This window comes from Pan paniscus, chromosome 19 (assembly GCF_029289425.2).
Source record: "Pan paniscus chromosome 19, NHGRI_mPanPan1-v2.0_pri, whole genome shotgun sequence".
NCBI classification, from domain to species: domain Eukaryota; kingdom Metazoa; phylum Chordata; class Mammalia; order Primates; family Hominidae; genus Pan; species Pan paniscus.
In genome coordinates, this window is record NC_073268.2 from 98,273,779 (window position 1) to 98,300,502 (window position 26,724).

A 26,724-nucleotide genomic window follows, 5' to 3' on the forward strand; every position below is an offset into this window, starting at 1 on the left:
TTCGGACTGCTCATTGGTTCTTAGGGCTCATTGTTCCAAGGGCGCGTCCAATTAGCGCGCAGCGTTAGCGGGAGAGCGGAAGACCCCGCCTCCTCGCGGCTCTAGGGCCGGCGCGGTGACGTGCGCGTGCGCGCACTGGAGGGAAAAGGCGGAAGCGGAAGTCGGGGGGCGCGCCAGCTCGTAGCAGGGGAGCGCCCGCGGCGTCGGGTTTGGGCTGGAGGTCGCCATGGGGCGAGGCAGCGGCACCTTCGAGCGTCTCCTAGGTAACGCGTCCCCACCCGACGGCTCGGCCTTGGTCAGCCCGCAGCCTCCGCCCGGCGCTGAGTCAGCGCGGCCCCGAGGGCCCGAGGGGCGCGGACCGGCCGCCCTGCCCGCCTCTCCCCGGCCCGCTGTCCTCCAGGGTTCGGAGCCGCTGATCCTGGACCCTCGGCGCGGCCGTGGGGTCGGCGTCCGTCGGGCGTTGGCAAACTGGGCTCTGCGAGGGTCCGCGCAGGGCGCCAGGGGCGCTCGGCCACCTCGCTCCTCCGCGGGCCCGGGCATTCGGCCGATTTCCTCTTGACCGACGAGCACCCGGCCGAGTGGGCCACAAGGCCTGAGTCATGAAAGTGGGTGACTCAGTCGGATGTTAGGCTCGCACTTGGGCTTCTGACCCAAAACACTGGGCCTCGAAGGGTGGAGCCGGCAGTGTTCTCTCTGGGACCTTCGAGCTCTCTTGGGGGCTGCGGGTCCCAGACCCACCTTTTGTTCCCACACTGGCTTCGGGAAGTGCCTAATGGTTTAGGAAGGCGTTTTCTCACGTTTTTGGAGGTGAAAGCTGATCCTATCTGAGCCTCCTGGAATTGACGCGTTTTGGGAGGGAAACGAATGTTGATGTGCACGTGCCCAGCAGCACGTGGAAAATGCGTCTAATGTTTGGGGGTAGGCGCTTGGGTGGTCGAATGGGCTGCCCAAGCTTGCCTTTTTGTCAAGTAGGGTTTTCAAGGAGACTTCAAGTGAGACACCTTCCTTGCCAAGGGAACCAGCAAGCAGACTGAGTATCTCAGCCACACAGGTAGTCAGTGCTTCAGGGATGAATCCAGAGGTTAACTACTGAATCAGTATAGAAAGTGGACGTGGCTTGGTTTGTTAGATCGTTTCTGTATCCGGGAAAGGCGATGTGGGCAGAGCTGGAGCTGCCCCCCCAGAGGGGCCAGTTGTTGGAGACAGCAGTGATGTGGTATGATGACAGGTATGCTGGCGAGTCCTCCTTGGAGCCCCGTTCTGCCCTTATTTCCAAAGCACTTGGCTTGGAGCGAGGGGCCTGGAGTCTACACTGCAGGCCTCTCTAGCCCTTGCCCAAGCTAAGGTCCCATTGAAACCCGGAGCATCTGGGCGAACGGGGACTCCAAGGGACGGGTGATAGGGTTCTTTGTTGAGAAGCAGCCGAGCCTGATGTTTAAGAGTGAATCAGCCTCTGTCTCTGGTGAGCTGTGTGACTCACGGCAGTGCCCTCGCCTCTCTGCTGAGTGTCTTTACCTCGCTCGCGGGTTGTGGGAGGGCTTGGACCAGCACCTCGTGTGCTCTTACGCTGTTTGCTGCTTCCCTGGGGAGGATGGCACTTCCCTGCCCATCAGCACGCTCAGGAGGATTCTGTCATGGTTTTTCATTTGGTCCAAATGTCTAAAGGGGAAGGAGAGAGTCCCCCCCCAGCTGCTGCCAAGCTGGGGTGCTGCACGGGGCGTCCAGCAGGATAACCCCTCCCTTTCATGGCATTTTCTCTCTCAGACAAGGCGACCAGCCAGCTCCTGTTGGAGACAGATTGGGAGTCCATTCTGCAGATCTGCGACCTGATCCGCCAAGGGGACACACAGTGAGTTAGCGGGGCCTGTGCCCTGATGCGGAGGAGCAGCCGTGCACTAAGCTGGGCTCGCTTGGTGCCCGTTGGGTCTCCACGACGTAGCTGACCATGTTAGGCTCTTATGTGGAGAACTGCATGGTCTACATGCTAGGATTTTTTGACATCTTGGAGGATTAAGGGGTTTTCTCTGTACAGCTTGCAGATACCTGGTTATGTTTGTATTTGCTTCGGGGTTCTCAGAGACTAAGATGGCAGACAGACTTTTTTTTTTACGACAGGGCCTTGCTTTGTCACCCAGGCTGAAGTGCAGTGGCGTGATCTCAGCTCACTGCAGCCCCTGCCTCCCAAGCTCAAACGATCGTCCCACCTCAACCTCCTGAGTAGCTGGGACTACAGGCATTCACCATCACGCCCGGCTGATTTTTTATATTTTGGTAGAGATGGGTTTTTGCCGTAATGCACAGGCTGGTCTCAGACTCCTGGGCTCAAGCAATCCTCCTGCCTTGGCCTCCCAAAGCACTGGGATTACAGGCGTGATCCACTGCACCTGGCAGCAGATGAACTTTTCTCATCTTAGTTGCTGAGACTATTTTTTTCCCGTTTCTCTTTGCTTTTATCAATGTTTCCTTTTCAGAGCAAAATATGCTGTGAATTCCATCAAGAAGAAAGTCAATGACAAGAACCCACACGTCGCCTTGTATGCCCTGGAGGTAAGTAGACCCCCGTGCCTCAGTGGCCCCCAGGGTCCCTACCCCCTACTAGTCACGACAGCATGAGAAGAGTTTGTCCTGTGGCCTTGCCCACCTCCCTGGGCATACATCAAGCAGGAGAGTTTCCACTCAGCCTTGAGTGCCTGTGTGAACAGTGCCACCTAGGAGAGGGTCACGCTGAGGGAGAGACAGGAGATAGGGGAGGGAGTGGGCACCACTTCTTCAGCCGGTCCTGCCTGAGTAAACACCAGAAGGCGGATCTCATTGCTGTGCTTGGCAGTGAGACTTGGCGTCACGGAGCGGTGCTGTGCAGGCTGCTGAGTCTCAGATGTGGGTTCCCCACTGGCCTGATGGGCCTGTCGAAGGGCTCTGCTGTCCCACCGGGTTCCCCACCGGCCACTGACGGGCCTGTCGAAGGGCTCTGCTGTCCCACCGGGTTCCCCACCGGCCACTGACGGGCCTGTTGAAGGGCTCTGCTGTCCCACAGGGAGGTGGGTCTGTCCGGGAGGAAGAGGGGCCCTGCCCTGACCACTGGCCCAACCCTTCCCTTCCTGGGCATCTGCAGGTCATGGAATCTGTGGTAAAGAACTGTGGCCAGACAGTTCATGATGAGGTGGCCAACAAGCAGACCATGGAGGAGCTGAAGGACCTGCTGAAGGTGGGTGAGACGGGGGCACGCGGGTGGCCACCCAGGCTGGCACCTTTGCTTCTCCGGGTGTTTACTGGGCACTGATGACAGAACAGCACCAGGTGTGGCAGAAAATGTGCAGGTGCAGATCGGTGGTCCCTGCACTGCACAAGCTCGCACTCATGAGTCGGAGAGACAGGGCCGTGAGCCCCAATCCAGGGAGGTCAGGGCTTAGCAGGAGCCGGCCTGGGGTGCTGTGTCTGGAGGACCAAGGTGACAGCGACCCTGGGGCCTGGGGGAAGCTTCCGGGAGGCAGGGCTTGGGCACCTGCTGTCTTAGGGAAGGTGAGTAGATGCCACTGGGTGGGCAGGGCAGGTGGTGGCTATCATGTGTGAGAGTGGCTGTGGTCCGGAGGGCAGGCTGGCCACATCCCACAGGCAGGGGCCTGGGAGGGCTCTGAGTGGGGGCTTGTAAGATCGGATGTGTCTGGCGGGGATAAGAGCTGTTTTGGAGAGCGAGGGCTTCGTGCTTTCCTGGGCAGAGGAGGAAAAGCCCTCCAGATCCTCAGGAGATTGTGCCGGGGACATCTGCAGGGATTGTGCTGGGGACACCGGCAGGGACTGTGATGTGGACTGTGATGCAGCGGGGATGCTGTTGCAGGTGTCAAGGAGAAAGGGTGTCCCATGTGGTCAGGCTGCTCCCCTTCTGTCCCGATCTGTGGGCCAGACCTGGGTCTCATAGGAGACTCCCTGGACCCACACAGCTGAGAACCTGCCCGGGGATCCCAGTGGACAGCCAGGCCTCTCAAAGGCCCTCACTGGCCACTTTGGCTGGCTTCCTGTCCCGTCCTGTCCTGGCTGAGAGGCGGAAGGTGCCGGAGTCTGGCCCTGCCCGACCCTGGTGCTCCTGAGCTCCTTCAGTCAGGCTGCAGATCCTGAGCCGGTTCGCTCCTCTGGGGTGAGGTAGGGCTGTGAAGGGAAGGCGCCGCTGAGGATGCAGAGGAGTTCTGGAAAGGAGCTTAGGCTGAGGTGCAAGTGCCCCGGAGCCTGCTTGCAGCAGCCTCTGATCGCACGCCCTCCTGCACGTCACACCGGGCCGGCGTCCCCGAGAGGGCCCTAGACGCGAGGCCAGGCTGCACTCTAACCGGGGGAGAGGATGGCTGCAGGGGGTCTGGAGCCCGCTCTGAACCTGGGGGAGAGGACGGCTGCAGGGGGTCTGGAGCCCGCTCTGAACCTGGGGGAGAGGGTGGCTGCAGGGGGTCTGGAGCCCGCTCTGAACCTGGGGGAGAGGGTGGCTGCAGGGGGTCTGGAGCCCGCTCTGAACCTGGGGGAGAGGGTGGCTGCAGGGGGTCTGGAGCCCGCTCTGAACCTGGGGGAGAGGATGGCTGCAGGGGGTCTGGAGCCCGCTCTGAATTTGGAGGCATTTCTGGAGCGGCTGCCCCCCGCGTCTCCCCGGCTGTGACTGCAAGGAGGGGTGTGGCCAGAGCCCCGCAGTACCCCTGTGTTCTCAGCCCCAACACCACGCTGCCACCGTCAGGCCTGCCGGGTCCTGCCTGTTGGAGGCTGACGGGAACCGGGGATCCTGGGGTGGGCAGGTCCCGTGGGGAAAGGGAGAGACAGATGGTCAGGGGCACAGAGACGCGGCGTTGTTTGGCTCCAGCAAGTAAAGGCAGGCATGAGGTTTGAACTCAGGGTCTGGGAACAGGTTGGTGCATGGCCCCCACGCCCCACTCGGGGGGCCGTCTCTGGCCTCTGTGTCAGCCCCATCTGCTCAGAGGCTGAGGTCTGCCAGCTGCTTCCTCACACCGAGGCCTCTGGCGCCTGGAGTGTCCTGCGACCCTCACCCCCTCCTCCCTGCCTGCAGAGACAAGTGGAGGTAAACGTCCGTAACAAGATCCTGTACCTGATCCAGGCCTGGGCGCATGCCTTCCGGAACGAGCCCAAGTACAAGGTGGTCCAGGACACCTACCAGATCATGAAGGTGGAGGGTGAGTCAGGACTGAGGTTGGGACCAGGTTGAGGCTTGGAACTGCTGGGCAGTCAGGCTCAACAGGCACAGTGGCGAGGGGCCTGGGAAGGTGGGCTGTTCCCTGTGTTGGGAGGGAGGAGAGCGGTGGCCTGGAGCCAGGGAAGACCGTGCATGTGAGGGCGGGTTCAGACCGGCTCCTGCCTTTCTGGACCCACGGCCCACGGGCAGGGGCAGGCAGTGATGGCAGACAACAGACAGGTGAAAAGGCAGCAGACAGCCTGTTTCAGAGTGGCAGGACTCCTGGGGGCCGGGTTGGGCTGTGCAGTCAGGGAAGGCCTCTGAAGGAGCTGTCCCAAGTGTGGAGACTGGAACAGAAGCCAGAGCCGGCGTGAGCAGGCAGGCAGCACCCGTGGGCAGACACTCAGGGTTGAGGCCCCAGGGCAGAAAGGTGGCCAGCGTGCCGGAGGAGAGTGCAGCCAGGCCTGCGCGCCGAGGGCCTCCAGGCTGTTGGGCTGGAGTTCGGGGTTGCTGTCAGTGCAGCAGGAGGCCTCTGGTGGGTTTTCGTCTAGGCCGTGGCAGCCAAGGTGTGTTTCTTAAGGGTCCCTCTCAGCCATTGTGGCCGTGGAGAACTAGGGGATTGTGTAGAGAGAGGTGGGGGCTTCAGGATGCATTTGGGAGTCTTGGCTGGTGCTCAGGGCCCACTCAGTGAGAGAGAGGTGGGCATGGCTGCTCACATCTGTGCGGGTCCTCTGTGGCCCTGAGTCTGCTGAAGACGAGGCTGAGAGCGTGGGGAATGGGGCAGGCACCAGGGGTGGTGCGTCCCCGCTGCAGGAGTTGGACGCTTGCCCTGTGGCTGCAGGGTGGGCAGGACCAGTGTGGAGAACACGGGAAGAATGCAGGGGGCGCTGCACGAGCTGCCTTGGACCCTCAACTTTGGGGTGGTGGATGCTGGTGGTCTGTGCTCCTGTCTCCTTCCTGGGGTGGGAGCTCTCCTGGATTTTTTCTGGGGTCGTGTGTCAAGAATAGCTCAAGGTCTTGTCCTCAGGATCAGTGGGAGCCCTGGCCAGAGAGCAGAGGGTGAGGGAGCCACTCAGCAGGCGGGGCCACGCAGGGGCCTCATGCCCTGATGGAGTGGGAGCAGTGTCTCAGGAAGAGGGCAGCAGGGCCTGGCTCTTGTCTCCCACCACAGTGAGGACAGAGGCCCCATGGGGACACCCAATCTTGGGGGCAGGAGGCTGTCTCGGTGCCCCCAGACACCTTCACTTGGGTGCACAGTCACTGCTGCGTTGCAGCTGCCGAGAGTGAGGAAGGGGCTCCCGGAGGTCTTGCAGGCCAGGTGGGAGCGGGCAGTGACTATGGCTTCATCTCTCCAGGGCACGTCTTTCCAGAATTCAAAGAGAGCGATGCCATGTTTGCTGCCGAGAGAGTGAGTGTGGGCGGCCGCCAGGGGTTCTGGAGTCGGGCTGCTCAGGAAGCGTGAAGGGGAGTGCTGGGAGCCCGGCTTGCTTGAGGGTTGGTGGCTGAGCTCTCGTCTGTCTGGGACCTGAGGATGCCTGTGTGTCCTGGGCGGAGGCGTAGCAGCTGTCTCTGCAGGGCGAGGTGGAGACGTGGCTTGAGGGCCTTTAGAGTGGCTAGGGGGCTCGGGAAAGGAAAACAAGCACCTTTGATGAGGAAGGAAGTCCCTTCCTCAGGCCTCGGCAGCTTCACCCCAGGCCACGGCGCTGGGAAGGGCCGCCCGGGGCATTGCTCTCGCTCGTGCTGGGGTCCTCTCTGGGTCCGTTGCCTTCTGTGGGGCAGGGGAGGCTCTGTGCCTCTGGGGCTGGTGGGGCGGGAAGCGTGTGGTCCTGACTGCTGCCCCTCCTCAGGCCCCAGACTGGGTGGACGCTGAGGAATGCCACCGCTGCAGGGTGCAGTTCGGGGTGATGACCCGTAAGGTGAGTTCCCACCTGGGGGGCTCTACAGCCCCGGCCAGACACCAGGTCCCCTGCCGTGCACAAGGCCACCGTCCCTGCTGGGCCTTTCCTTCCTGGTGGGTGGTTCAGGAGGTGAGTGCAGCTCGCAGCGGGTGGCAGTGTGGCGTCAGGAGGGGGACAGTGAGGGCCCACGTAAGGGCCTGATGCCGCTGCCTGGGCCGGGCCCAGCCTCACTCTGGAATTATAATGTTTTAAACCTAGGGCTACAGGCCTTGCCACAGTCACTCTGCTGCTTGCCAGGGCCGTGGGGCCCCCTTCTCTTTGTGGCTTAGCCCATCTGGATTCTTACCCCTCGAGGCATCTTCACACCAAAACCCCCTCCTGGCTGGCAACCGGCAATGCTTGGGGTTTGGGGTGTCAGCAGCTTCCAGCACCCACTGCACTCACAAAAGCTCTTGTTTTATCAGCAGAATTGATGTATATTTTTTCTTTGCCCTTACTTTTAACTTACCTTATTTTCCCCAAAACGGTGGCGGGCGTTGAGACTCCCGGGAGCATGTCCAGGTTCCCCGGCCTTAGGGTCTTCCCAGGCACTTGTTCTGCTTGTCCCTTGCCTTCCCCCACCCGTGAGGCCCAGCCTCAGCGTTGTACGGGGTGGTTCTGGGCCGGGTGGCGCATCAGGGTCCCCCAGTGCCTGTGACCAGGCCCGCCCGCGCCACCTTACAGCACCACTGCCGGGCGTGCGGGCAGATATTCTGTGGAAAATGTTCCTCCAAGTACTCCACCATCCCCAAGTTTGGCATCGAGAAGGAGGTGCGCGTGTGCGAGCCCTGCTACGAGCAGCTGAACAGGTGAGGCCCCGCCCCCCATTGGGGCTGCAGGTGGGGCAGGCTCTCCAGGCTGGGTTTTCTGTCCCTCTTGGCCATGGTGCCTGAGGCCTGCAGACCCCAGAGGACCCTCACAGCACAGCAGCTGGAAGGGCAAGGGAAACCCAGGGTGGCCGCGTGCCCTCGGGCCCTGCCCCACACTAGGGCAGGTGGGTGTGTGAGACAGGGCGCTGCGGCTCCAGGGACAAACCTGTTTGTCCTGCCCCGACAAACCTGTTGCTTGGGTTTGGGTTTGGGTTTGTTTGCATTTCAACTTTCGGAGTAAAACTTCCAGAAAAGTTGCAAGAGTAGCACAGAGAAGCTGCGGGGCCGCGGCCGGTGCCTCAGCGGTCGGTGTTTTGTCGCAGAGTTTACTCTGCCTCCCCTCTCCTGCGCGTGCGTGTGTTCACACAGGTTTTATCCTGAATTTGTGTGAGTGCAGATGTCATGCCCTTTGGCACTCAGGTCTTCGCCTGTGATCTCTGAGAGGGACAGTGCTCTCTTGGCCACAGCAGTCACTCGGGACTGCGCTGCCACCCAGTGCTGGCTTCTGCTCTGTGGTCCACGTTCCATTTCTGCCATGGTCCCAGCAGCGTCGCTGTGGGTCTGGCCTGGGTTGCGTGTGTTTTGTATGTGGGCCGTGCTCCCTGCTTGGTTCCCTTTTCCTGGAACGTGTCACTGCCTCCCTGGCTCGCTCCGTGGACATTTCTGGGAGGTCAGGCCGTGGCCACCTGGCCCCCTGTTCAGGTCTGAGGCTCCCACCTGCTTAGGTTCGGGAAGTCCAGGAGTGAGGCCATGCCCTCCTCAGGACATCCCATCCAAGCCAGCCATGTCCGGTGATGGGCCGCTGCCCGGAAAGTTCCTTTTCCTTCTTGTAACTGAGAAGAACTTGCCTTGAGCCACGTCAAGTCCCGTCCGTCGCAGCCACTGCCCACACGCGTGAGTCTGCTGTGACCCAGCGGCTCCATGGCAGGGCATCCCAACGCCATTCCTGCCTTCACACACACTTGCTGCCGTTTCCCTGTGCTGGGGGCTGTGCAGGTCTGCCTCGGTGTGGACTTTTCTCTTAGAAAAGAGCCCCAGGTCGGCCGAGCACGGTGGCTCATGCCTGTAATCCCAGCACTTTGGGAGGCTGAGGCGGGCAGATCACGAGGCCAAGAGATCAAGACAATCCTGGCCAACATGGTGAAATCCCGTCTCTACTTTTTAAGTATTTTATACTTAAAAAAATTAGCGGGCTTGGTGGCAGATGCCTGTAGTCCCAGCTACTCGGGAGGCTGAGGCAGGAAAATCACTTGAACCTGAGAGGCGGAGATTGCAGTGAGCCAAGATCACGCCACTGCACTCCAGCCTGGGCGACAGAGCAAGACTCTATCTCAAATAAAAAAAAAAGAAAAGAGCCCCAGGTCAAAGGTCAGCGTGCGTGGTTTGAAATTGCGACCATGCTGTGAGCCTGCGGCCCTTGGACTGCCTGGGGCGCCCCGGAAGAGCTTACTGGGCATGACAGTCACTGCCCTGTTTGCCCCTTCTTGGGTGGGGCCCGTCCCACAGTGGCGGTGCTGTGTTTGGTTTCCCGAGTGCCGTAGGAAGGTCTTCGCAGGCCGGGCTGGTGTCCTGAATGTCCATTTTCAGGAGAGGAACTGGGGCTTACCCTGAGGGACTCACCCGAGCCCTTGTGGCTGGTGTGATGCCCTCGAGTCCTGCCCTGCTCTGCTCTGGAGTGTGGCCACTGGGACACCTGTGGCTGTGGAACCACTGTCCTCACTCTGTGGGGACACTTAGAGGAGCCCGCAGAGGTGTGGTTGAGAGCTTTGGCGGGGGCAGGGCGGTGTCAGCGCATGGTGACCTGCAGCATTCCTTGTGCCCACAGGAAAGCGGAGGGAAAGGCCACTTCCACCACTGAGCTGCCCCCCGAGTACCTGACCAGCCCCCTGTCTCAGCAGTCCCAGGTACTCAGCCCCCTCCATCCCGTGGGCACCTCTTCCCCGGGGCCCCCCCTCACCCTCCCCGCTTGTCCTCAGCTGCCCCCCAAGAGGGACGAGACGGCCCTGCAGGAGGAGGAGGAGCTGCAGCTGGCCCTGGCGCTGTCACAGTCAGAGGCGGAGGAGAAGGAGAGGCTGGTAAGCCAGGTGGGGCGGGGCGGCCTCAGGAGGGGCCCAGCTCCCCTGGATGTGCTGCGGTGGGGCCGGAGGGGCGTCACGTGCACCCAAGTGTCGCCCCTTCTGATTCTGCCTCAGAGACAGAAGTCCACGTACACTTCGTACCCCAAGGCGGAGCCCACGCCCTCGGCCTCCTCAGCGCCCCCCGCCAGCAGCCTATACTCTTCACCTGTGGTGAGCGGCCCTCGGGCTGGAGCTGCCTCTCCCGGAAGGCAGTAGGGTTGATGGGGGACGCGGGTCCCCGAGCTGATTTAGTCAGGTTGGTGGGGGATGCGGGTCCCCGGGCTTCCCAGAGAGGACAGCCCCAGCACACGGGCGGACATCAGGGCAGAGCCCCACGGGCTCCAGGCACCCGTTGCTCCTGGTCCCTGGTTCGGCCCTTGGGACTGAGGACATGGGACAGGCTGTGGGGGAGGCGCCTTGCTGGTGAGACCCCGTCTCTTCCACACCCCTCCTGCCCCACAGGAACTGAAGGACTTGCTTTCTGGGGCATCACGTCACCTCTCCCTGGCCTCAGCCCCGCTCTCAGTAGAGGGTGAAGAGGCAGCCTGTTTTGCAGGGGGTTGGGTTGGGGACAGCAGGTTGAGAAAGTCATTTTGTAGGTTCCGTGGAGTGGCCAGGCCGCTGCAGGCCCAGGGGCGCAGAACAGCCCTGCCCCAGTGAGCCACCCCTTCCCTTCTTCCCCTCCTTCCGGGCTGTCGGCTGGGGCCCCACACGCTGGACCGTGGGGGCTGTCCAGTGTCCACCTTGAGGCCCCAGGGCTGGCCCAGTGCCACCCTGTTCCTCCCATAGCAAGGTTAGGAGCCTTGTAGGACGGCAGTGCTGTCAGCCTCTGTGGAGTTCTAAGCATCTGGAAGAGGAGAAAAGATGGCTGCTCAGATGCCAGGAACCAGAGGAGGGCACGGAGGGAGGGCCCAGGCTGCGGCTCTGGTCTCCAGGATCTGTCGCACTGGGGACATCCCTGTCCCTGCCGAAGCAACTGGCTCTGTCACCTGTGAGACTCAGATGCCCCTTTCTCCCCAGAACTCGTCGGCGCCTCTGGCTGAGGACATCGACCCTGAGGTAAGGCCCGGCATGGGGTGCATCCTCTCACGGTTTCTGGCCTTGGGAGTGACCCCCTCATTGCCTGCAGCTCGCACGGTATCTCAACCGGAACTACTGGGAGAAGAAGCAGGAGGAGGCTCGCAAGAGCCCCACGCCATCTGCGCCCGTGCCCCTGACGGAGCCGGCTGCACAGCCTGGGGAGGGGCACGCAGCCCCCACCAATGTGGTGGAGGTGAGGGGGCCACTCCCGGCATTCCTAGTGGCAGGGTCCCTTGGAAGGGGTGGATGCGGGACAGGTTGGAGGCCCCACTCATTCTCTCTCTTCCAGAACCCCCTCCCGGAGACAGACTCTCAGCCCATTCCTCCCTCTGGTGGCCCCTTTAGTGAGGTAAGCTGTGGCTCCCTCCACGGGCCAGGGCAAAACATGGCCTCCTGGCCCACAGCGCCAGGCACGTGGCACAGGTGCCTGCCCTAACCAGAGGGCCGTGGCAGAGCAAGGGTGTCTGCCCCAGCCCGGCCCTGGCCTGCCCTGCCCTGCCCTGCCCTTTGTGGCCTCTCCCAATGGAAACTCTACACCAGGCTGTGGTCCAGAGCTCGGGCCACTCTCTGTGGACCTAACATGGACCTGAATATTCCAGAGCAGCCTAGAACCATCAGATGAGTCCTTGGCGTTGCCTGGGGCTTGTGGGCTGGTTGGCTGTCAGAGCACAGGTCCCTGGAGAGGGAGCTGGCAGTGGGGCCCTGAGCCAGCTCCGTCCTGACCAGGGCTTGCTGCTGGACAAGGACCCCGCCTCCAGGGCCTCGCCTTCCTCGGCTGTAGAAGGGGCTGCATGCATAAGGAGCAGATGGACTCTGCTCCAGGCTTGAGTATAGCTGGGTGCCTCCATCCCAGGCCCCACCAGGGAGGCTGGCTGGGGCGTGGCCGCACTCATCCAGAACCCTGCTCCGCCTGCAGCCACAGTTCCACAATGGCGAGTCTGAGGAGAGCCACGAGCAGTTCCTGAAGGCGCTGCAGAACGCCGTCATCACCTTCGTGAACCGCATGAAGAGTAACCACATGCGGGGCCGCAGCATCACCAATGACTCGGCTGTGCTCTCACTCTTCCAGTCCATCAACGGCATGCACCCGCAGCTGCTGGAGCTGCTCAACCAGCTGGACGAGCGCAGGCGTAGGTGCCCGCGCCACGGGGCCTCGGCTCAGGGGCAGCCAGGTGTTGTGAGCGCCGTCCTGGGCCAGGGCCTCCCCTGAGGGTGCTGAGCTCTTGTGAGTCCTTCATTGGGGCCGTGGCTTCCTCCAGAGAGTCTCAATGGGAGGTGGTCTCAGTGATGACCATGCCCTGCCCTGCCCTGCCCTGCCCAGGACCCTCTGCCTGCCTCCCCCAGAGACCAGCACCTTCAGAGCCCTCTGCAGAAGGTTGGGCACAGGGCGGCCCATCTGCGTGTCCGTTCCACCCAGGAGCTTCTCGGCACTGTGCCGGAGTGGTCAGGGTTGCTCTGTCGTCTGCCCACAGTGTACTATGAGGGGCTGCAGGACAAGCTGGCACAGATCCGCGATGCCCGGGGGGCGCTGAGTGCCCTACGCGAAGAGCACCGGGAGAAGCTTCGCCGGGCAGCCGAGGAGGCAGAGCGCCAGCGCCAGATCCAGCTGGCCCAGAAGCTGGAGATAATGCGGCAGAAGAAGCAGGTGCAGTGGCTGCCCAGCCACGGGCCGGGGCTGGCTGGGGGACCTCGCAGCATAACCAGCATGTTTTTGCTGCACAGGAGTACCTGGAGGTGCAGAGGCAGCTGGCCATCCAGCGCCTGCAGGAGCAGGAGAAGGAGCGGCAGCTGCGGCTGGAGCAGCAGAAGCAGACGGTCCAGATGCGCGCGCAGATGCCCGCCTTCCCCCTGCCCTACGCCCAGGCATGTGCCATCCTCCCGCCACCCAGAGGCTCGTGGGCTGAGGACCAACTCTCACCACTGTCTCCTTCGTCCCCAGCTCCAGGCCATGCCCGCAGCCGGAGGCGTGCTCTACCAGCCCTCGGGACCAGCCAGCTTCCCCAGCACCTTCAGCCCCGCCGGCTCGGTGGAGGGCTCCCCAATGCACGGCGTGTACATGAGCCAGCCGGCCCCTGCCGCTGGCCCCTACCCCAGCATGCCCGGCACTGCGGCTGGTAAGGACGGGTCGGGGCAGAGACCATGCTTTTTATCCCTCGTCTTTATTTTAGCCGAATTTACAGAAAAGCAGTAAGAATGGTGCGAAGGGTTTTCCCAGTTGCCCCGATGTGAATGTTGTCCCTGCTTTTTCCTGTTTCCACGCAAACGCGCTCACACAGGCTTTCCTGCTGGAGCCGTGTTTCAGTCCGTGCGTGGCAGGTACTGCCATCTCCCCTGAATGCGACAGCGAGCATTTCCTGAAACCAGCAGGTGCTGGGCTGCCGATCCTCGTCTGTAGCAGGCTCAGCCCTCATGGACTGTCCCAGTGGTGTCCTGTAAACAGCACGCCCCCTGCTGCGTGGCATTTGCCCCCCCCCCGCCTTTAATCTAGAGTGTTCCCCAGTCAGCTTTTGTGTTTTGTGACATCAACTGTCCCAAGAGCACTGGCCTGTCATTCGGCAGACCGTCCTCAGCTCAGGTTTGTCTGGTGTCTCCACGCGGTGACCTAAGGCTGTGCTTTTCTCAGAGTGGCAGCCGAGGTGACGTGCATCCCGTCAGTCCTATTGCTGGCTGTTCGGCTGAGACGGGGTCTGCCAGGGGTTTTCACTGTGAAGTGACTGTTTTGCCCTTTATCAGATGTCTCTTGGGGGAGGCCTTCCAAATACCCTGGGACTCCTCAAGGTCTAGCATTTTTTGCTAATGTTGCCTGTGTTTATTACGGTGTTTGCCAAATAGCGCCTTCTAATTCTGCTGTTGTCTTTCCACTGGCGGGAGGTACTCTCCCCACTCTCCTGCTTGTCGTCAGTCACAGCGGCGTGGAGACGTGTTTATTTTTTCTTTCAAAGGTGACACTCCTCTGTCATCACTCTTTATTTTTAGAGTCTCGCTGTCATCCAGGCTGGAGTGCCATGATCATGGTTCACTGCAGCCTCGACCTCCTGGGCTCAAGCAATCCTCCCATCTCAGCCTCTTGAGTAGCTGGGACTACAGGATTGCACCACCATGCCTGGCTAATTAAAAAAAAAAAAAAAAAAAAGGGCTGGGTGCGGTGGCTCACACCTGTAGTCCCAGCACATTGGGAGGCTGAGGCAGGTGGGTCATGAGGTCAGGAGTTCAAGACCAGCCTGCCAGGATGGTGAGACCCTGTCTCTACTAAACATACAAACATTAGGTGGGCGTGGTGGCACGTGCCTGTAATCCCAGCTATTCAGGAGGCAGAGGCAGAGAATGAATTGAGCCCGGGAAGTGGGGGTTGCAGTGAGCCGAGGTTGCGCCACCACACTCTAGCCTGAGCAACAGAGTGAAACTCCATCTCAAAAAAAATGTAGAAATGAGGTCTTTCTGTGTTGCCCAAGCTGACCTCAAACTCCTGACCTCGAGTGATCCGCCCTTCTCGGCCTCCCAAAGTGCTGGGATTACAGGCGTGAGCCACCGCGCCCGGCCCCGTTACTTTGATGCTCAAAGTTTCCCAGGTGTGGCCATGGGAGGCGTCAGTGGCTTCTCTGTTGCGTAGGGCCATTGGTTTGGGATGCTCCTGAGTTTCTGTTGCTAGATACTCTGTGCTCGTCTTGTATGTTCTCAACCCTGGAAGCAGCCATTTCTCCAAGGAGCCCTTGTTCCCTTTAGTGGAGGGTGGTCTGGATCTTGGGTAGAAGCCAAGATGGAGATTCTGGGTGTGCTCACAGCTCTAGGTTGTTAGCAGACAGAGCTGGAAAGTGTGTATGTGAATACAAGTGCACAGTTGTGGGTGCGTCTGTTTATGTGCGAATACATGCGTCTTTGTATATGATAAAAACCGTGAGTGCAGCCAGGTGCGGTGGCTCATGCCTGTAATCCCAACACTTTGGGAGGCCGAGGCGGGTGGCTCACCTGAGGTCAAGAGTTGGAGACTGGCCTGGCCAACATGGTGAAACCCCCTGTCTACTAAAAATACAAAAATTAGCCAGGCGTGATGGTGCACACCTGTAATCCCAGCTACTTGGGAGGCTGAGGCAAGAGAATCACTGGAACCTGGGAGGTGGAACTTGCAGTGAGCCAAGATCATGCCATTGCTCTCCAGCCTGGGTGACAGAGTGAGACTCCGTCTCAAAAAAAAAAAAAAAAAAATCCATGAGTTAATTCCAGTACTTGCAATTTTAATCCAATAGCACAGTTTTCTTTTGCATTGTTTTCAATATACTCAATTGCTCAGCCCTAGAATACACAAAAAGTAGTTTTAAGAATGCTAACCTGGCCCACTGTGGAGACGATGCCTTCTAACTGGAGTGTAACATTTGTCTGTAGTTCTTGTCATTTGTAGCCTGAGGCCGTGGAGTCCAGATTCTGGGTTCAGAAGTTACTGGAATTCACTATCCCATCCCATTGGTCAGACCATGTCACTCATTTCAAATACAGTTTGGTTCATTTTTTCTGATTTCATTCCATTCTAGGATTCTCCTCCCATCCTTGTTGGTTTATCTTCTTTTCTTTTTTGAGACGAAGTCTCGCTCTGTCGCCCAGGCTGGAGTGCAATGGTGCGACGTCAGCTCACTGCATTCTCCGCCTCCCAGGTTCAAGCAATTCTCCTGCGTAGCTGGGATTACAGGCGCCCGCCACCATGCCCAGCTAGTTTTTGTATTTTTATTAGAGACAGGGTTTTACTATGTTAGACAGCCTGGTCTCGAACTCCTGCCATCATGATCCGCCTGCCTCGGCCTCCCAAAGTGCTGGGATTACAAGCATGAGCCACCACGCCCTGCCTATGTTCCTTTTTTTTTAGAAACGTGAAACCTGAACTTGGTTCCAAAAGTCACAACAAAAAGGAAAACTCCTGGCCGGGCGGTGGCTCAGGCCTGTAATCCCAGCACTTTGGGAGGCTGAGGCGGGTGGATCACCTGAGGTCAGGAGTTTGACACCAGCCTGACCAACATGGTGAAACCCGTCTCTCCCAAAAAGACAAAAACTTAGCTGGGTGTGGTGGCGCACGCCTGTAATCCCAGCTGCTCGGGAGGCTGAGGCAGGAGAATTGCTTCAAGCCAGGAAGCAGAGGTTGCAGTGAGCTGAGATCGCGCCACTGCACTCCAGCCTGCGTGACAGACTGTCTCAAAAAAAAAAGTAAAACTCGGCCGGGCGCGGTGGCTCACGCCTGTAATCCCAGCACTTTGGGAGGCCGAGGCGGGCGGATCACAAGGTCAGGAGATCAAGACAATCCTGGCCAACATGATGAAACCCCGTCTCTATTAAAAGTACAAAAAAAATTAGCTGGGCGTAGTGGCGCACGCCTGTAATCCCAGCTACTCGGGAGGCTGAGGCGGGAGAATCGCTTGAACCCGGGAGGCAGAGGTTGCAGTGAGCCAGGATTGTGCCACTGCACTCCAGCCTGGTGATAGAGCGGGACTCCATCTCAAAAAAAAAAAAAAAAAAAAGTAAAACTCAAGAGTAGGGTGTCCCTTCCTCTCCTTCCTGTTGCCCTGGCTGAACCACCTCCCCTGTCTTGTTTGTCACAGATCCCAGCATGGTGAGTGCCTACATGTACCCAGCAGGGGCCACTGGGGCGCAGGCGGCCCCCCAGGCCCAGGCCGGACCCACCGCCAGCCCCGCTTACTCATCCTACCAGCCTACTCCCACAGCAGGCTACCAGGTATGCAGGAAGGCCGCTCCTCTCCTTCCAGGGCCAGCCCCAGCCCCAGCCCCAGCCCCTTCTCCCATGGCACTCATTCCCTCCGCAGAACGTGGCCTCCCAGGCCCCACAGAGCCTCCCGGCCATCGCTCAGCCTCCGCAGTCCAGCACCATGGGCTACATGGGGAGCCAGTCAGTCTCCATGGGCTACCAGCCTTACAACATGCAGGTACAGTGACCTCCAGGCCCTGCTGGGGGCCGGGGTGGGGGAGCAGTTGATGATGCTGAGGGTCCTTTGGTGAGGCTGGCAGGCACTGGGTGGGCTCCACCCCTTCTGCTCCTCCCCCTCCACTCTCTGGGTGCTCCCTGTGGTCACCTTTGGATTGTTGCAAGCCAGAAATATCCCCGCCTGCCTGGTCACAGGGCTACTCTCTCACATCTGACGTCTACTCACAACAGAATCTCATGACCGCCCTCCCAAGCCAGGATGCGTCTCTGCCACCCCAGCAGCCCTACATCGCGGGGCAGCAGCCCATGTACCAGCAGGTGAGCCATTCCCGGGGCCTCACAGCGGCACCCGCAGGGCACCCTCAAGCTTCATGGTTTAGCAGTGGGTCCCCTGGCCCCAGTGGGGATTGTCCTGTACGTCTGCTCACAGGGGGAGACGCATACCCGAGGCCCCTTCTCAGCAGACGGAATGAGGACACAAGTCTTAGGGCAGACACACGCGTCCGCAAGTGTAGACAGGAAAAACCGTGAATTTACTTGAAAGGCAAAGGCCGCATGAGCTGCAGTCAGTGGACATGGATTACAAGCACTTGTGGGTCTGTGGCTCTGCTGGGACAAAAGCCTTCCTCCCTGGGCTGGGGAAGGGAGGACTAGGGCCATGCCTGCTTTCCTCCTGCACAGATGGCACCCTCTGGCGGTCCCCCCCAGCAGCAGCCCCCCGTGGCCCAGCAGCCGCAGGCACAGGGGCCGCCGGCACAGGGCAGCGAGGCCCAGCTCATTTCATTCGACTGACCCAGGCCATGCTCACGTCCGGAGTAACACTACATACAGTTCACCTGAAACGCCTCGTCTCTAACTGCCGTCGTCCTGCCTCCCTGTCCTCTACTGCCGGTAGTGTCCCTTCTCTGCGAGTGAGGGGGGGCCTTCACCCCAAGCCCACCTCCCTTGTCCTCAGCCTACTGCAGTCCCTGAGTTAGTCTCTGCTTTCTTTCCCCAGGGCTGGGCCATAGGGAGGGAAGGACTTTCTCCCAGGGGAAGCCCCCAGCCCTGTGGGTCATGGTCTGTGAGAGGTGGCAGGAATGGGGACCCTCACCCCCCAAGCAGCCTGTGCCCTCTGGCCGCACTGTGAACTGGCTGTGGTGTCTGGGTGTGGCCTGGGGCTCCCTCTGCAGGGGCCTCTCTCGGCAGCCACAGCCAAGGGTGGAGGCTTCAGGTCTCCAGCTTCTCTGCTTCTCAGCTGCCATCTCCAGTGCCCCAGAATGGTACAGCGATAATAAAATGTATTTCAGAAAGCATCAGCGTTTTTTCTTTAATTAATTTTTTTGAGATGGAGTCTCACTCTGTCACCCAGGCTGGAGTGGTGATCTCCGCTCACTGCAAGCTCCGCCTCCTGGGTTCAAGCGATTCTCGGGCCTCAGCCTCCGGAGTAGCTGGACTACAGGTGCACGCCATTACCACGCCTGGCTAGTTTTTGTATTTTTAGTAGCGACGGTGTTTCACCATGTTGGCCAGGCTGGTCGTGAATGCCTAACCTCAGGTGATCCACCTGCCTCGGGCTCCTAAAGTGCTGGGATTACAGGCATGAGCCACCGCGCCCGACCTGCATCAACGTTTGCTCAGGGGGCAGGTGGTCGGGCTGATGGCCCAGCTGCAGGCAGGGTCATTTCCAGCCTGCCCCTCCCTGAGGCTGCGTGCCAGGGTTCATGTGTGCCCTCCGCGGCTCTGCACTGACCCCGCCGGTAGCTGGGGAGGAGTTTGGGCTTGGCGCCGCCTCCGTGTAGTGGCTGAAGCTTCCCGGGTGCTCCTCATTCCTGGGAAGGGAGTCGGGTGATGGGAACGGTGGGGGCTCAGCGCTCCGAGTCCGTGGCCGGGGGCGAGCGGGGCTGAAACGCGCCTCCTGAGTGTTGAAAGCGGCAGGCGCCGGCCTTTGCACCCAGAGGCCAGGGCGTCTCACTCACCTTCACATCCAGGCCTCTTAGGGGAGCGCGGCTTTGGCTTTTCCGGGAAGGAATGGACTCCAACGGACAGGGAAAGAGGTGTGGAGAGGCGGGCAGGATAAGCAGGCACTGGGCCCAAGCCGCCCTTGGAGGCTCCGCCTGTTCTGATCTGAAGGCGGAGGCTCAGCCGTGCTCTCCCAGGAAGCCACCTGGGCGTTTGGGGCTTTAGCTAGGAAAGAGGATGTCGCCTGCGGCTGCGAAGGCGCCAAGGCCCAGACCTCGCGCCTCCGCCCGCGACGGCGGCACTGGGGGCCCGGAGCGGGCGGGAGACGCGGGTTACTGCGGGCTTCGGGGCCCTAGCCTCGACCGCGACGTTCGCTCGCATCGCGCACGGACAGAAACCCGTGAGCGCTGAAGAAAGAACGCCTGAATCCGGAGCCCCAGCCCCCGTCGCTCGTTTGCGCGACCCCAAAACCCGGCGGGACGAGGGTCGCCCGATGTCCAGCTACCGCCACAGACGACGCTTTTGCGTCTGCGCAGCGCGCCGCCTTGTGGGTAATCTCAGGGTGAGACGAGGCTAGCGCGAGGTGCGGCTAGAGCGTCATTTCCGGCTCGAATGCCCGGCAGCCGTGGCGGCTAGAGCGTTCCTCCCCAGCTCGAATGCCCGGCGGCCGAGGCGGCTAGAGCGTCGCCTCCACCCGGGGAACCGCGTGTGACCTTCCAGCCCGCGGACCGATGCTGCCGGCGGCCGCTCGCCCCCTGTGGGGGCCTTGCCTTGGGCTTCGGGCCGCTGCGTTCCGCCTTGCCAGGTACGCGGGATCCTGGGGCGGGCCGGGCCGGCAGGCAGGTTAGGGGGCGGCCGGGCACTGAGGGGTCGATCCGGGCGAGGAGGGCGGCGGGGCCGGCCTCCCTGCAGCGGCCAGGCCGGGCTTGGGGGTCCCATCGGGGGCGCGGGGAGGAGGCCTCCCGGTGCGCACGCCCCTTCCCTCCTGGGCCGTGGAAAGCGCCGGGGTCGGCCCCAGATGACCTTGGACGATTCCCTGCTCCTCCCTTGGCCTCAGCCTTTTCCGCAGCAAAGGCCCATCTGTGGGTGCGGCGTTTTGCGGCCAGGGGGCCCCATGTTTTGGGAGGCTTTGCGCAGGAAGATGCACCTAAGTAATAGTTTCGCCACCGCTGGGTTGATGTAGTTCATTCAAACCAGAAACTTGAGGTTTGAGTGGTATGGCTGCAAATAAACACGTGGCTTTCTAAGGCTCTTTGAAGAATTTAAAGTAACTTGCAAATCTTACCAATACGGACCCCTTGAGGTCTGAGAACCCTGGACTGGGACCAAGGAGCTAGGTAATTTCCGGCGCTAGTGATTACCAGCCTGAGCTTATGGTACCCACCAGTCCCCCAGTTGTCCTGCCCCCCTGGTTTCTGCAGCCCCTTCCATTCCAGGACTGACAAGTCTGTTTTAATTGGGGGTGGGGGCTAGGCGACAGGTGCCATGTGTCTGTGCCGTGCGACATATGAGGAGCAGCGGCCATCAGAGGTGTGAGGCCCTCGCTGGTGCACCCCTGGATAACGCCCCCAAGGAGTACCCCCCCAAGATACAGCAGCTCGTCCAGGACATCGCCAGCCTCACTCTCTTGGAAATCTCAGACCTCAACGAGCTCCTGAAGGTATCGTGAGAGGGTGGCACAGACCCAGGGGCTGGAAGTTTCGGGGCCCCTGTGTTTTGTTCCTGGTGTATTTTGGGAGTTTGGTAAATTGTCAAAAGTGTGTTTGTCCAGGTGCAAGGTCCATGCCAGGCTAGTTGCCCCTCCTCAGTAGGTTCCGGCTGGTGTGAGGGCCAGCTGTGGACACTGTTCTCTATCTCTGCAGAAAACGTTGAAGATCCAGGATGTCGGGCTTGTGCCGATGGGTGGTGTGATGCCTGGGGCTGTCCCTGCTGCAGCAGCCCAGGAGGTGAGTCCTGAGCAGAATGAGGCATTTCTGGGGTGCCCAGTTCGCCTGTGGCCTCATGTGCCGTGGTCCCGTATCTCAGGTTCTGCAGCTACCGTCATTGTCTGCAGCCTGCACACCTGTGCGGCCTCCTGCAGCCTCCTGGGACCTACTCCCTGCCATGGATGTGCACGACTTTGCATGTGGAGACCATGTTTCTAATGGAGGGAAACAGACACTAAGCTGAGAGAGGAGAAAGAGGCTGGGCGTGGTGGCTCACGCCTGTAATCCCAGCGCTTCGGGAGGCCGAGACGGGTGGATCACTTGAGGTCAGGAGTTCAAGGCCAGCCTGGCCAACATGGTAAAACCCCGTCTCTACTAAAAATACAAAAAAGAAATTAGCTGGGCCTGGTGGCACATGCCTGTAATCCCAGCTACTCGGGAGGCTGAGGCAGGAGAATAGCTTGAACCCGGGAGACTGTCTCAAACAAACAAACAAAATAAATAAATAAAAATAAAAATAAATAAATAAATAAATATACAAAAATTAGCCAGCGTGGTGGCAGGTGCCTGTAATCCCAGCTACTTGGGAGGCTGAGGCAAGAGAATTGCTTGAACCAGGGAGGCGGAGGTTGCAGTGAGCCAAGATCATACTACTGCCCTCCAACCTGGCAACAGAGCAAGACCCTGTGTCAAAAAAAAAAAAAAAAAAAAAAAAGAGGAAAAAGAAAGGAAGAAATTATACCAAATAGAACATTGTAAGCATTGTGGGGAAAAGGAGGGAAGAGGCTCAAGGTGGGAGGGAGAGTTCCAAGTTCAAGGTGGGCTTCAAAGAGGAGGCAGACATTGTAGAAGAGAGCATGGCCTTCCTGGCGGAGGACGGGGAGGCACCAAGGTCACCAGGCAAGAGGGTGTCTGACAATTCAGGGAGCAGCAGCGAGGTAGGGGCTGGCGCAGGCGAAGGGGTGTAACAAGCAGCTCTGTCCTTGGGTCTTTGCAAGGAAACCAGCGAACTTGAAGCCGCCAGTTGCGTTTGGTCATCGGGTTGCGTGAACCTCTCCACCGGAGCCCTCCCCTCAGCCCCTTTCCCCCACTGGGGAACCAGGTTGTGTACTGTAGAGTGTCCCATGTTCCAGATGCGTGGGGTGCCCATGGGGCAGCATCACTCATGCCTGAGAACTGGAAGGTAGTTTAAAGGCTGATTAGATTCAGGCCGAGCGTTTGGGTAAGAATAGCTGGGATTACTGTAGAGCCTGTTGTGTAAACTGGATTGCTTTTGAGGAGGGAGAAGATGTTATTAATAGCCTTCCCAGGCCGTGGGGACACGCAGCCCCCTGCCCTCGGGTGGTGCTGGGTCTCCATGCGCCACGTCAGAAGCGCAGCGTGCCCGTCAGTCCCATGGCGGGTTGTCATTTTCTCGGCACACGTGCACTGCAGCGTGGCTGAGAAAGGAATGGCGCTGCTTTTATCTACAAAGCACTTTTGGTGTCGTTCTTTCCGGTCTCATAAGTTACGCTTTCTAAGCGAGAGGGGAGTAGAGTATTGAGGGAAGGACCGTGAAGCATGTTTTTATTTATTTATGAAACCGAGTCTCACTCTGTCACCCAGGCTGGAGTGCAATGGCGCGATCTCAGCCCCCGCCTCCCGGGTTCAAGCAATTCTCATGCCGCAGCCTCCCGAGTAGCTGGGATTACAGGCGCGCACCACTAGAGACAGGGTTTCACCATATTGGTCAGGCTGGTTTCAAACTCGACCTCAAGTGATCCACCCGCCTTGGCCTCCCAAAGCACTAGGATGACAGGCGTGAGCCACCGGAGCCACCGCTCCCGTCCGAGGCATGTTACAAAGAGTTATTGGGCAGACCTGCCTCTGACTAGCATGAGAGAAAACGCACCAGCTGGACTTGCGAGGCCAAGACAGGAGAATCGCTTGAACCCAGGAGGTGGAGGTTGCAGTGAGCTGAGGTCGCACCACTGCACTCCAGCCTGGATGACAGAGTGAGACTCCGTCTCAAAAAAAAGAGAAAAGAAAAGAAAAAGCACCAGCTGGTTAAGGATTGATGAGTTGGGAGACGTGACTTCCAACTCCAGGCTTCCCTGGGGCCTCCGCTGCACCTCCCCTTCGGGCTTTAGACTGGGGTGGCCCAGCAGTGGAGGCGTTAGCTCCCCCCAGCCCTTTGTCACCTGGCTCCCCTTCTTTCCTGCTCCCTAAGGCAGTGGAAGAAGATATCCCCATAGCGAAAGAACGGACACATTTCACCGTCCGCCTGACCGAGGCGAAGCCCGTGGACAAAGTGAAGCTGATCAAGGAAATCAAGAACTACATCCAAGGCATCAACCTCGTCCAGGTCTGTGCCGCGGTGGGGGTTCCGAGGCAGGTTCCGTTGTGGCGGCCCAGGGCCCCCAGTCCCTGACTTTGCTCTCTCTGGCAGGCAAAGAAGCTGGTGGAGTCCCTGCCCCAGGAAATCAAAGCCAATGTCGCCAAAGCTGAGGCGGAGAAGATCAAGGCGGCCCTGGAGGCGGTGGGCGGCACCGTGGTTCTGGAGTAGCCTCCAGCTCGGAGGACTTGTGTTCAGGGGTCCCTGGGCCCCGGGCGAGGTCCCGCCCTCCCGTGGTCACTGGCTCCGCCCCCAGCACCAGGCGCCCAGTGGAGCCGTTTGGGAGAATTGCCTGCGCCACGCAGCGGGGCCGGACAGGCCGCACAGACCTACTGTGGCGGGAGGGAGGGGCGGCTGCTGCCTGGTGACGGCACCCGGAGGCCCAGCAGGACGCGCCACCGGTGAATGTGCCTCTGGTGGCTGCTGAGAAAAATACACTGTGCAGCTCAGTGTGTGGAGTGCCGTGCTCAGGCCGGGCTGCCGGGCCAGTGCGGGGATCCGGGCAGTGTATGGAGTGCGGTGCTCAGGCCGAGCTGCCGGGCCAGTGCGGGGATCCGGGCAGTGTGTAGAGTGCCGTGCTCAGGCCGAGCTGCCGGGCCAGTGCGGGGATCCGGGCAGTATGTGGACTGCCGTGCTCAGGCCGAGCTGTGGGGCCAGTGCAGGGATCGAGGCTGGTACGGGATGGGAGGCTTGTTCCCTGCCTCCTCAGCAGACATCTGAGAGTCTACAGACATTCATCGGGTCCCCGGTGTGCAGGGCCCTGTCCTGAGACCCCACAGTGGGCCTGGTGGACGGCAGTGGTGTGGAGGACCTGGGCAGCGGGAACCCTCCCTGTTTTCAGTGTTGGCCCTCTTTAAGGCAACAGGAAGTTCAGCACTCGCCTGAGAAACCGAGGCAGCCTTGGAGCCGGCGATGCCACCCCTAGCTTAGGCTGCAAGTACCCCTGAACCTAAACCCGGCCACGGGGCTGCGCAGGGGGATTGGGGAGGGGTGTGGGATGCACCTGCCATCTGCAGGGTTGGGGTGTCAGCTATTCCTCTGGGGCCCTTAAGTGGGGTATCCTGGGACCTGGGCAAAGCGGCAGGAGGGGCTTGTGGACATGGGGACCGGGAGTGCTGGGGTCAGCTTGGAGCACTGGTCACTGTGCACTTGGTGAGGTGTGGCCCAGTGCTGGGCAGCCCTTGGCAGCCACTCTCGGGCTGCAGACCCCTTGGTGCCACTGCTGAGTACAGGGGGTGTGGCCCCATGGACTGGCTGGAACGGCCGGGGCCTTGCTTTAAGGACCCGTGGCCGCCTTTTCTTGGGCACACCTGTTTTCAGCCAAGCCTGGGAGAGAATCAGCGGATTTCTGTGTCAGCTGGCCCATGACCAAAGCCAGCCCCCAGGCTGTAGGCCCACAACGAGGCCAGAGACAGGCCATGTTCCGCACCTGCTTCGGGAAACATGCCCGGTGTGATGGCCCCGTAGGCTGCCATGCCCTCCAGCCTCAGTTTTCCTGGTGGAAGGATCCCTTGGATGGGACCAGAAAGGGGCAGCGTGTGTCTGGGAGCTGCCCACTGGCTGGGACTCCTGGGGGAGCGGGAGGGGCAGGGAGTTTCAGGCTCACTGTGCATGTACACCCTGCCTGGCCCAGGTCCTTTTCCAAGGCCTTCTGGTAGAGTTTCTCTGACTAACCTGCTGTCCCCAGGAAAGGCTGTCCCAAGCCAAGCCTGGAAGTCCCCATTGGCCATGGTATCCATTTTGAGGGGTTAATGGTCTTCCCTCAGGAGGTGACACTGCCACCTGGGGCTGGGTGCATTCTGCCTGGTGCCCTGCTGACCCCAACTGCCTTTCCCCTCTGGAAGGCAGCGAACATCTGAGCTCAGGGACGAGCTCTGCTTGGGGTCAGACAGACATGCTGTCTTCATCCAGGCTGCACCCAGGCCAGATAGACCAGCAAAATCTCTGCCCGCGACTCCTCACTGTCTACCCTGGCTCAGGCGTCTGCCAGGCCACTCGCAGGAGCCACCGAGAGGCCCTTTCCTCCCTGCCGGGGGACCCCCAAAATAACCTGTGGATGCCAAGCAGCAGGACACTGCGGTGGATGCCAGGCCGCAGTCGGAGGCTGGACGGGGAGCCCTGTCCCGTGAGCTTGCTCAGTCTGCCCCAACCACCCCCTTGGGCCTACCGACATAACTTACGATCCGTTTGAGAATCCATCAGGGATCCTTGTGAGTCCCCGACCTGCAGTTCTAGATTCATCATTTGAAAAAGCCTCTGGCCCTGGATGCATTTCCTGTTTTCCAGGATTCCTCACCTTCTGACTGCTCTCCCGGCATCTCTAGCTCACAGAGTTCACAAACTTCAGTCCTCTACAGCTCCTTGCACTTTTGTTCTATTTTTTTAATGTTTTATTTACTTATTTATGTATTTATTTTTATGAAACAGGGTGTCAGTCTGTCACCCGGGCTGGTGGTGCAGTCTTGGCTCACTGCAGCCTCCACCTGCCGGGTTCAAGCAATTGTCCTGCCTCACCTTCCCAAGAAGCTGGAATTATAGGCATGTACCACCACGCCCAGCTAATTTTGTATTTTTATTAGTAGAGACAGGGTTTCACCCTGTTGGCCAGGCTGGTCTTGAACCTTATTTTTATCTTTTTTAATTTTAATTTTTTTGAGTGAGTTTTGCTCTTGTCACCCAGGCTGGAGTGCAATGGCACGATCTTGGCTCACTGCAACCTCCACCTCCCAGGTTCAAGCGATTCTCCTGCCTTATCCTCCCTAGTAGCTGGGATTACAGGCGCCCGCCACAACACCCAGCTAATTTTTGTATTTTTAGTAGAGACAGCATTTCACCACGTTGGCCAGGATGGTCTCGAATTCCTAACCCCAGGTGATCACCCACCTCAGCCTCCCAAAGTGCTGGGATTACAGGCATGAGCCACCACACCTGTCCTATTTTTATTTTTTTAATATAGACACGATCTCACTCTGTCGCCCGAGCTGGAGTGCAGTGGCCTGATCAAGGCTCACTGCAGCCTCAGCCTCCTGTGCTCAAGCAATTGTCCTACCTCATCCTCCCAGGTAGCTGGGACTATAGGCACGTGCCATCATGCCCGGCTAATCTTTTGATTTTTTTTAGAGATGTGGTCTCACTGTGTTGCGCAGGCTGGTCTGAAACGCCTGGCCTCAAGAGATCCTCCTACCTTGGCCTCCCAAAGTGCTAGGATTACAGGTGAGAGCTGCCCTGCCCAGCCTTTTTTGTTCTTTGTGAAGCTCTTCAGTTCCCGCTCCTTACCCGCTGGGCCCTGCTCTTTCTGCTTTGGAGCAGTTCCTCCTTCAGCAGGGAGCCAGTGTTCTGTGGGTTGGGGGGTCTCCGCCAGCAGCCAGTTTCAGCCCTGTCTTGCAGGTGGCCTTGG

General features: G+C 59.8%; 2 protein-coding genes and 1 long non-coding RNA gene across 4 annotated transcripts; 2 read left to right on the forward strand and 1 right to left on the reverse strand.

Annotated features, from left to right (window-relative positions):
* Positions 1 to 60: 60 nt before the first annotated feature.
* On the forward strand, positions 61 to 18,382 carry HGS (hepatocyte growth factor-regulated tyrosine kinase substrate). 2 transcript variants are annotated; one of them, XM_003831112.5, is made up of 22 exons: positions 61 to 263; positions 1,765 to 1,849; positions 2,472 to 2,547; positions 3,113 to 3,205; positions 5,039 to 5,162; positions 6,517 to 6,569; positions 7,009 to 7,077; positions 7,783 to 7,907; positions 9,793 to 9,871; positions 9,944 to 10,042; positions 10,160 to 10,255; positions 11,105 to 11,143; positions 11,214 to 11,357; positions 11,454 to 11,513; positions 12,081 to 12,294; positions 12,637 to 12,809; positions 12,887 to 13,027; positions 13,104 to 13,278; positions 16,747 to 16,880; positions 16,969 to 17,088; positions 17,319 to 17,405; positions 17,769 to 18,382. In XM_003831112.5, the coding sequence occupies exons 1-22, from the start codon at positions 227 to 229 to the stop codon at positions 17,877 to 17,879; spliced, it is 2,334 nt and encodes a 777-aa protein (XP_003831160.1). In that variant the 5' UTR covers positions 61 to 226; the 3' UTR covers positions 17,880 to 18,382. The 2 variants fall into 2 exon arrangements, with proteins under 2 accessions (XP_003831160.1, XP_063455557.1); XM_063599487.1 differs by having other exon boundaries at positions 104 to 263; positions 17,319 to 18,382.
* On the reverse strand, positions 18,371 to 19,183 carry LOC129394419 (uncharacterized). The gene is made up of 2 exons (XR_008621658.2): positions 19,046 to 19,183; positions 18,371 to 18,898 (listed from the first exon to the last, which is right to left on the reverse strand). It is a non-coding gene; the product is annotated as an uncharacterized LOC129394419 (long non-coding RNA).
* A 346-nt stretch (positions 19,184 to 19,529) lies between these two features.
* MRPL12 (mitochondrial ribosomal protein L12) lies at positions 19,530 to 23,777 on the forward strand. The gene is made up of 5 exons (XM_008956500.6): positions 19,530 to 19,833; positions 20,502 to 20,688; positions 20,891 to 20,974; positions 23,163 to 23,297; positions 23,382 to 23,777. The coding sequence occupies exons 1-5, from the start codon at positions 19,760 to 19,762 to the stop codon at positions 23,496 to 23,498; spliced, it is 597 nt and encodes a 198-aa protein (XP_008954748.1). The 5' UTR covers positions 19,530 to 19,759; the 3' UTR covers positions 23,499 to 23,777.
* The last annotated feature ends 2,947 nt before the right edge of the window (positions 23,778 to 26,724 follow it).

Bases quoted from the DNA above. Each gene is read 5' to 3' on its own strand.
- HGS (XM_063599487.1), top strand. From the start codon at position 227: ATGGGGCGAGGCAGCGGCACCTTCGAGCGTCTCCTAG. The intron at 264-1,764 runs GTAACGCGTCCC...TTTCTCTCTCAG, and splicing joins CACCTTCGAGCGTCTCCTAG to ACAAGGCGACCAGCCAGCTC. The intron at 12,810-12,886 runs GTGCAGTGGCTG...TTTGCTGCACAG, and splicing joins TAATGCGGCAGAAGAAGCAG to GAGTACCTGGAGGTGCAGAG.
- MRPL12 (XM_008956500.6), top strand. From the start codon at position 19,760: ATGCTGCCGGCGGCCGCTCGCCCCCTGTGGGGGCCTTGCCTTGGGCTT. The intron at 20,975-23,162 runs GTGAGTCCTGAG...CTGCTCCCTAAG, and splicing joins CTGCTGCAGCAGCCCAGGAG to GCAGTGGAAGAAGATATCCC. The intron at 23,298-23,381 runs GTCTGTGCCGCG...TCTCTCTGGCAG, and splicing joins AAGGCATCAACCTCGTCCAG to GCAAAGAAGCTGGTGGAGTC.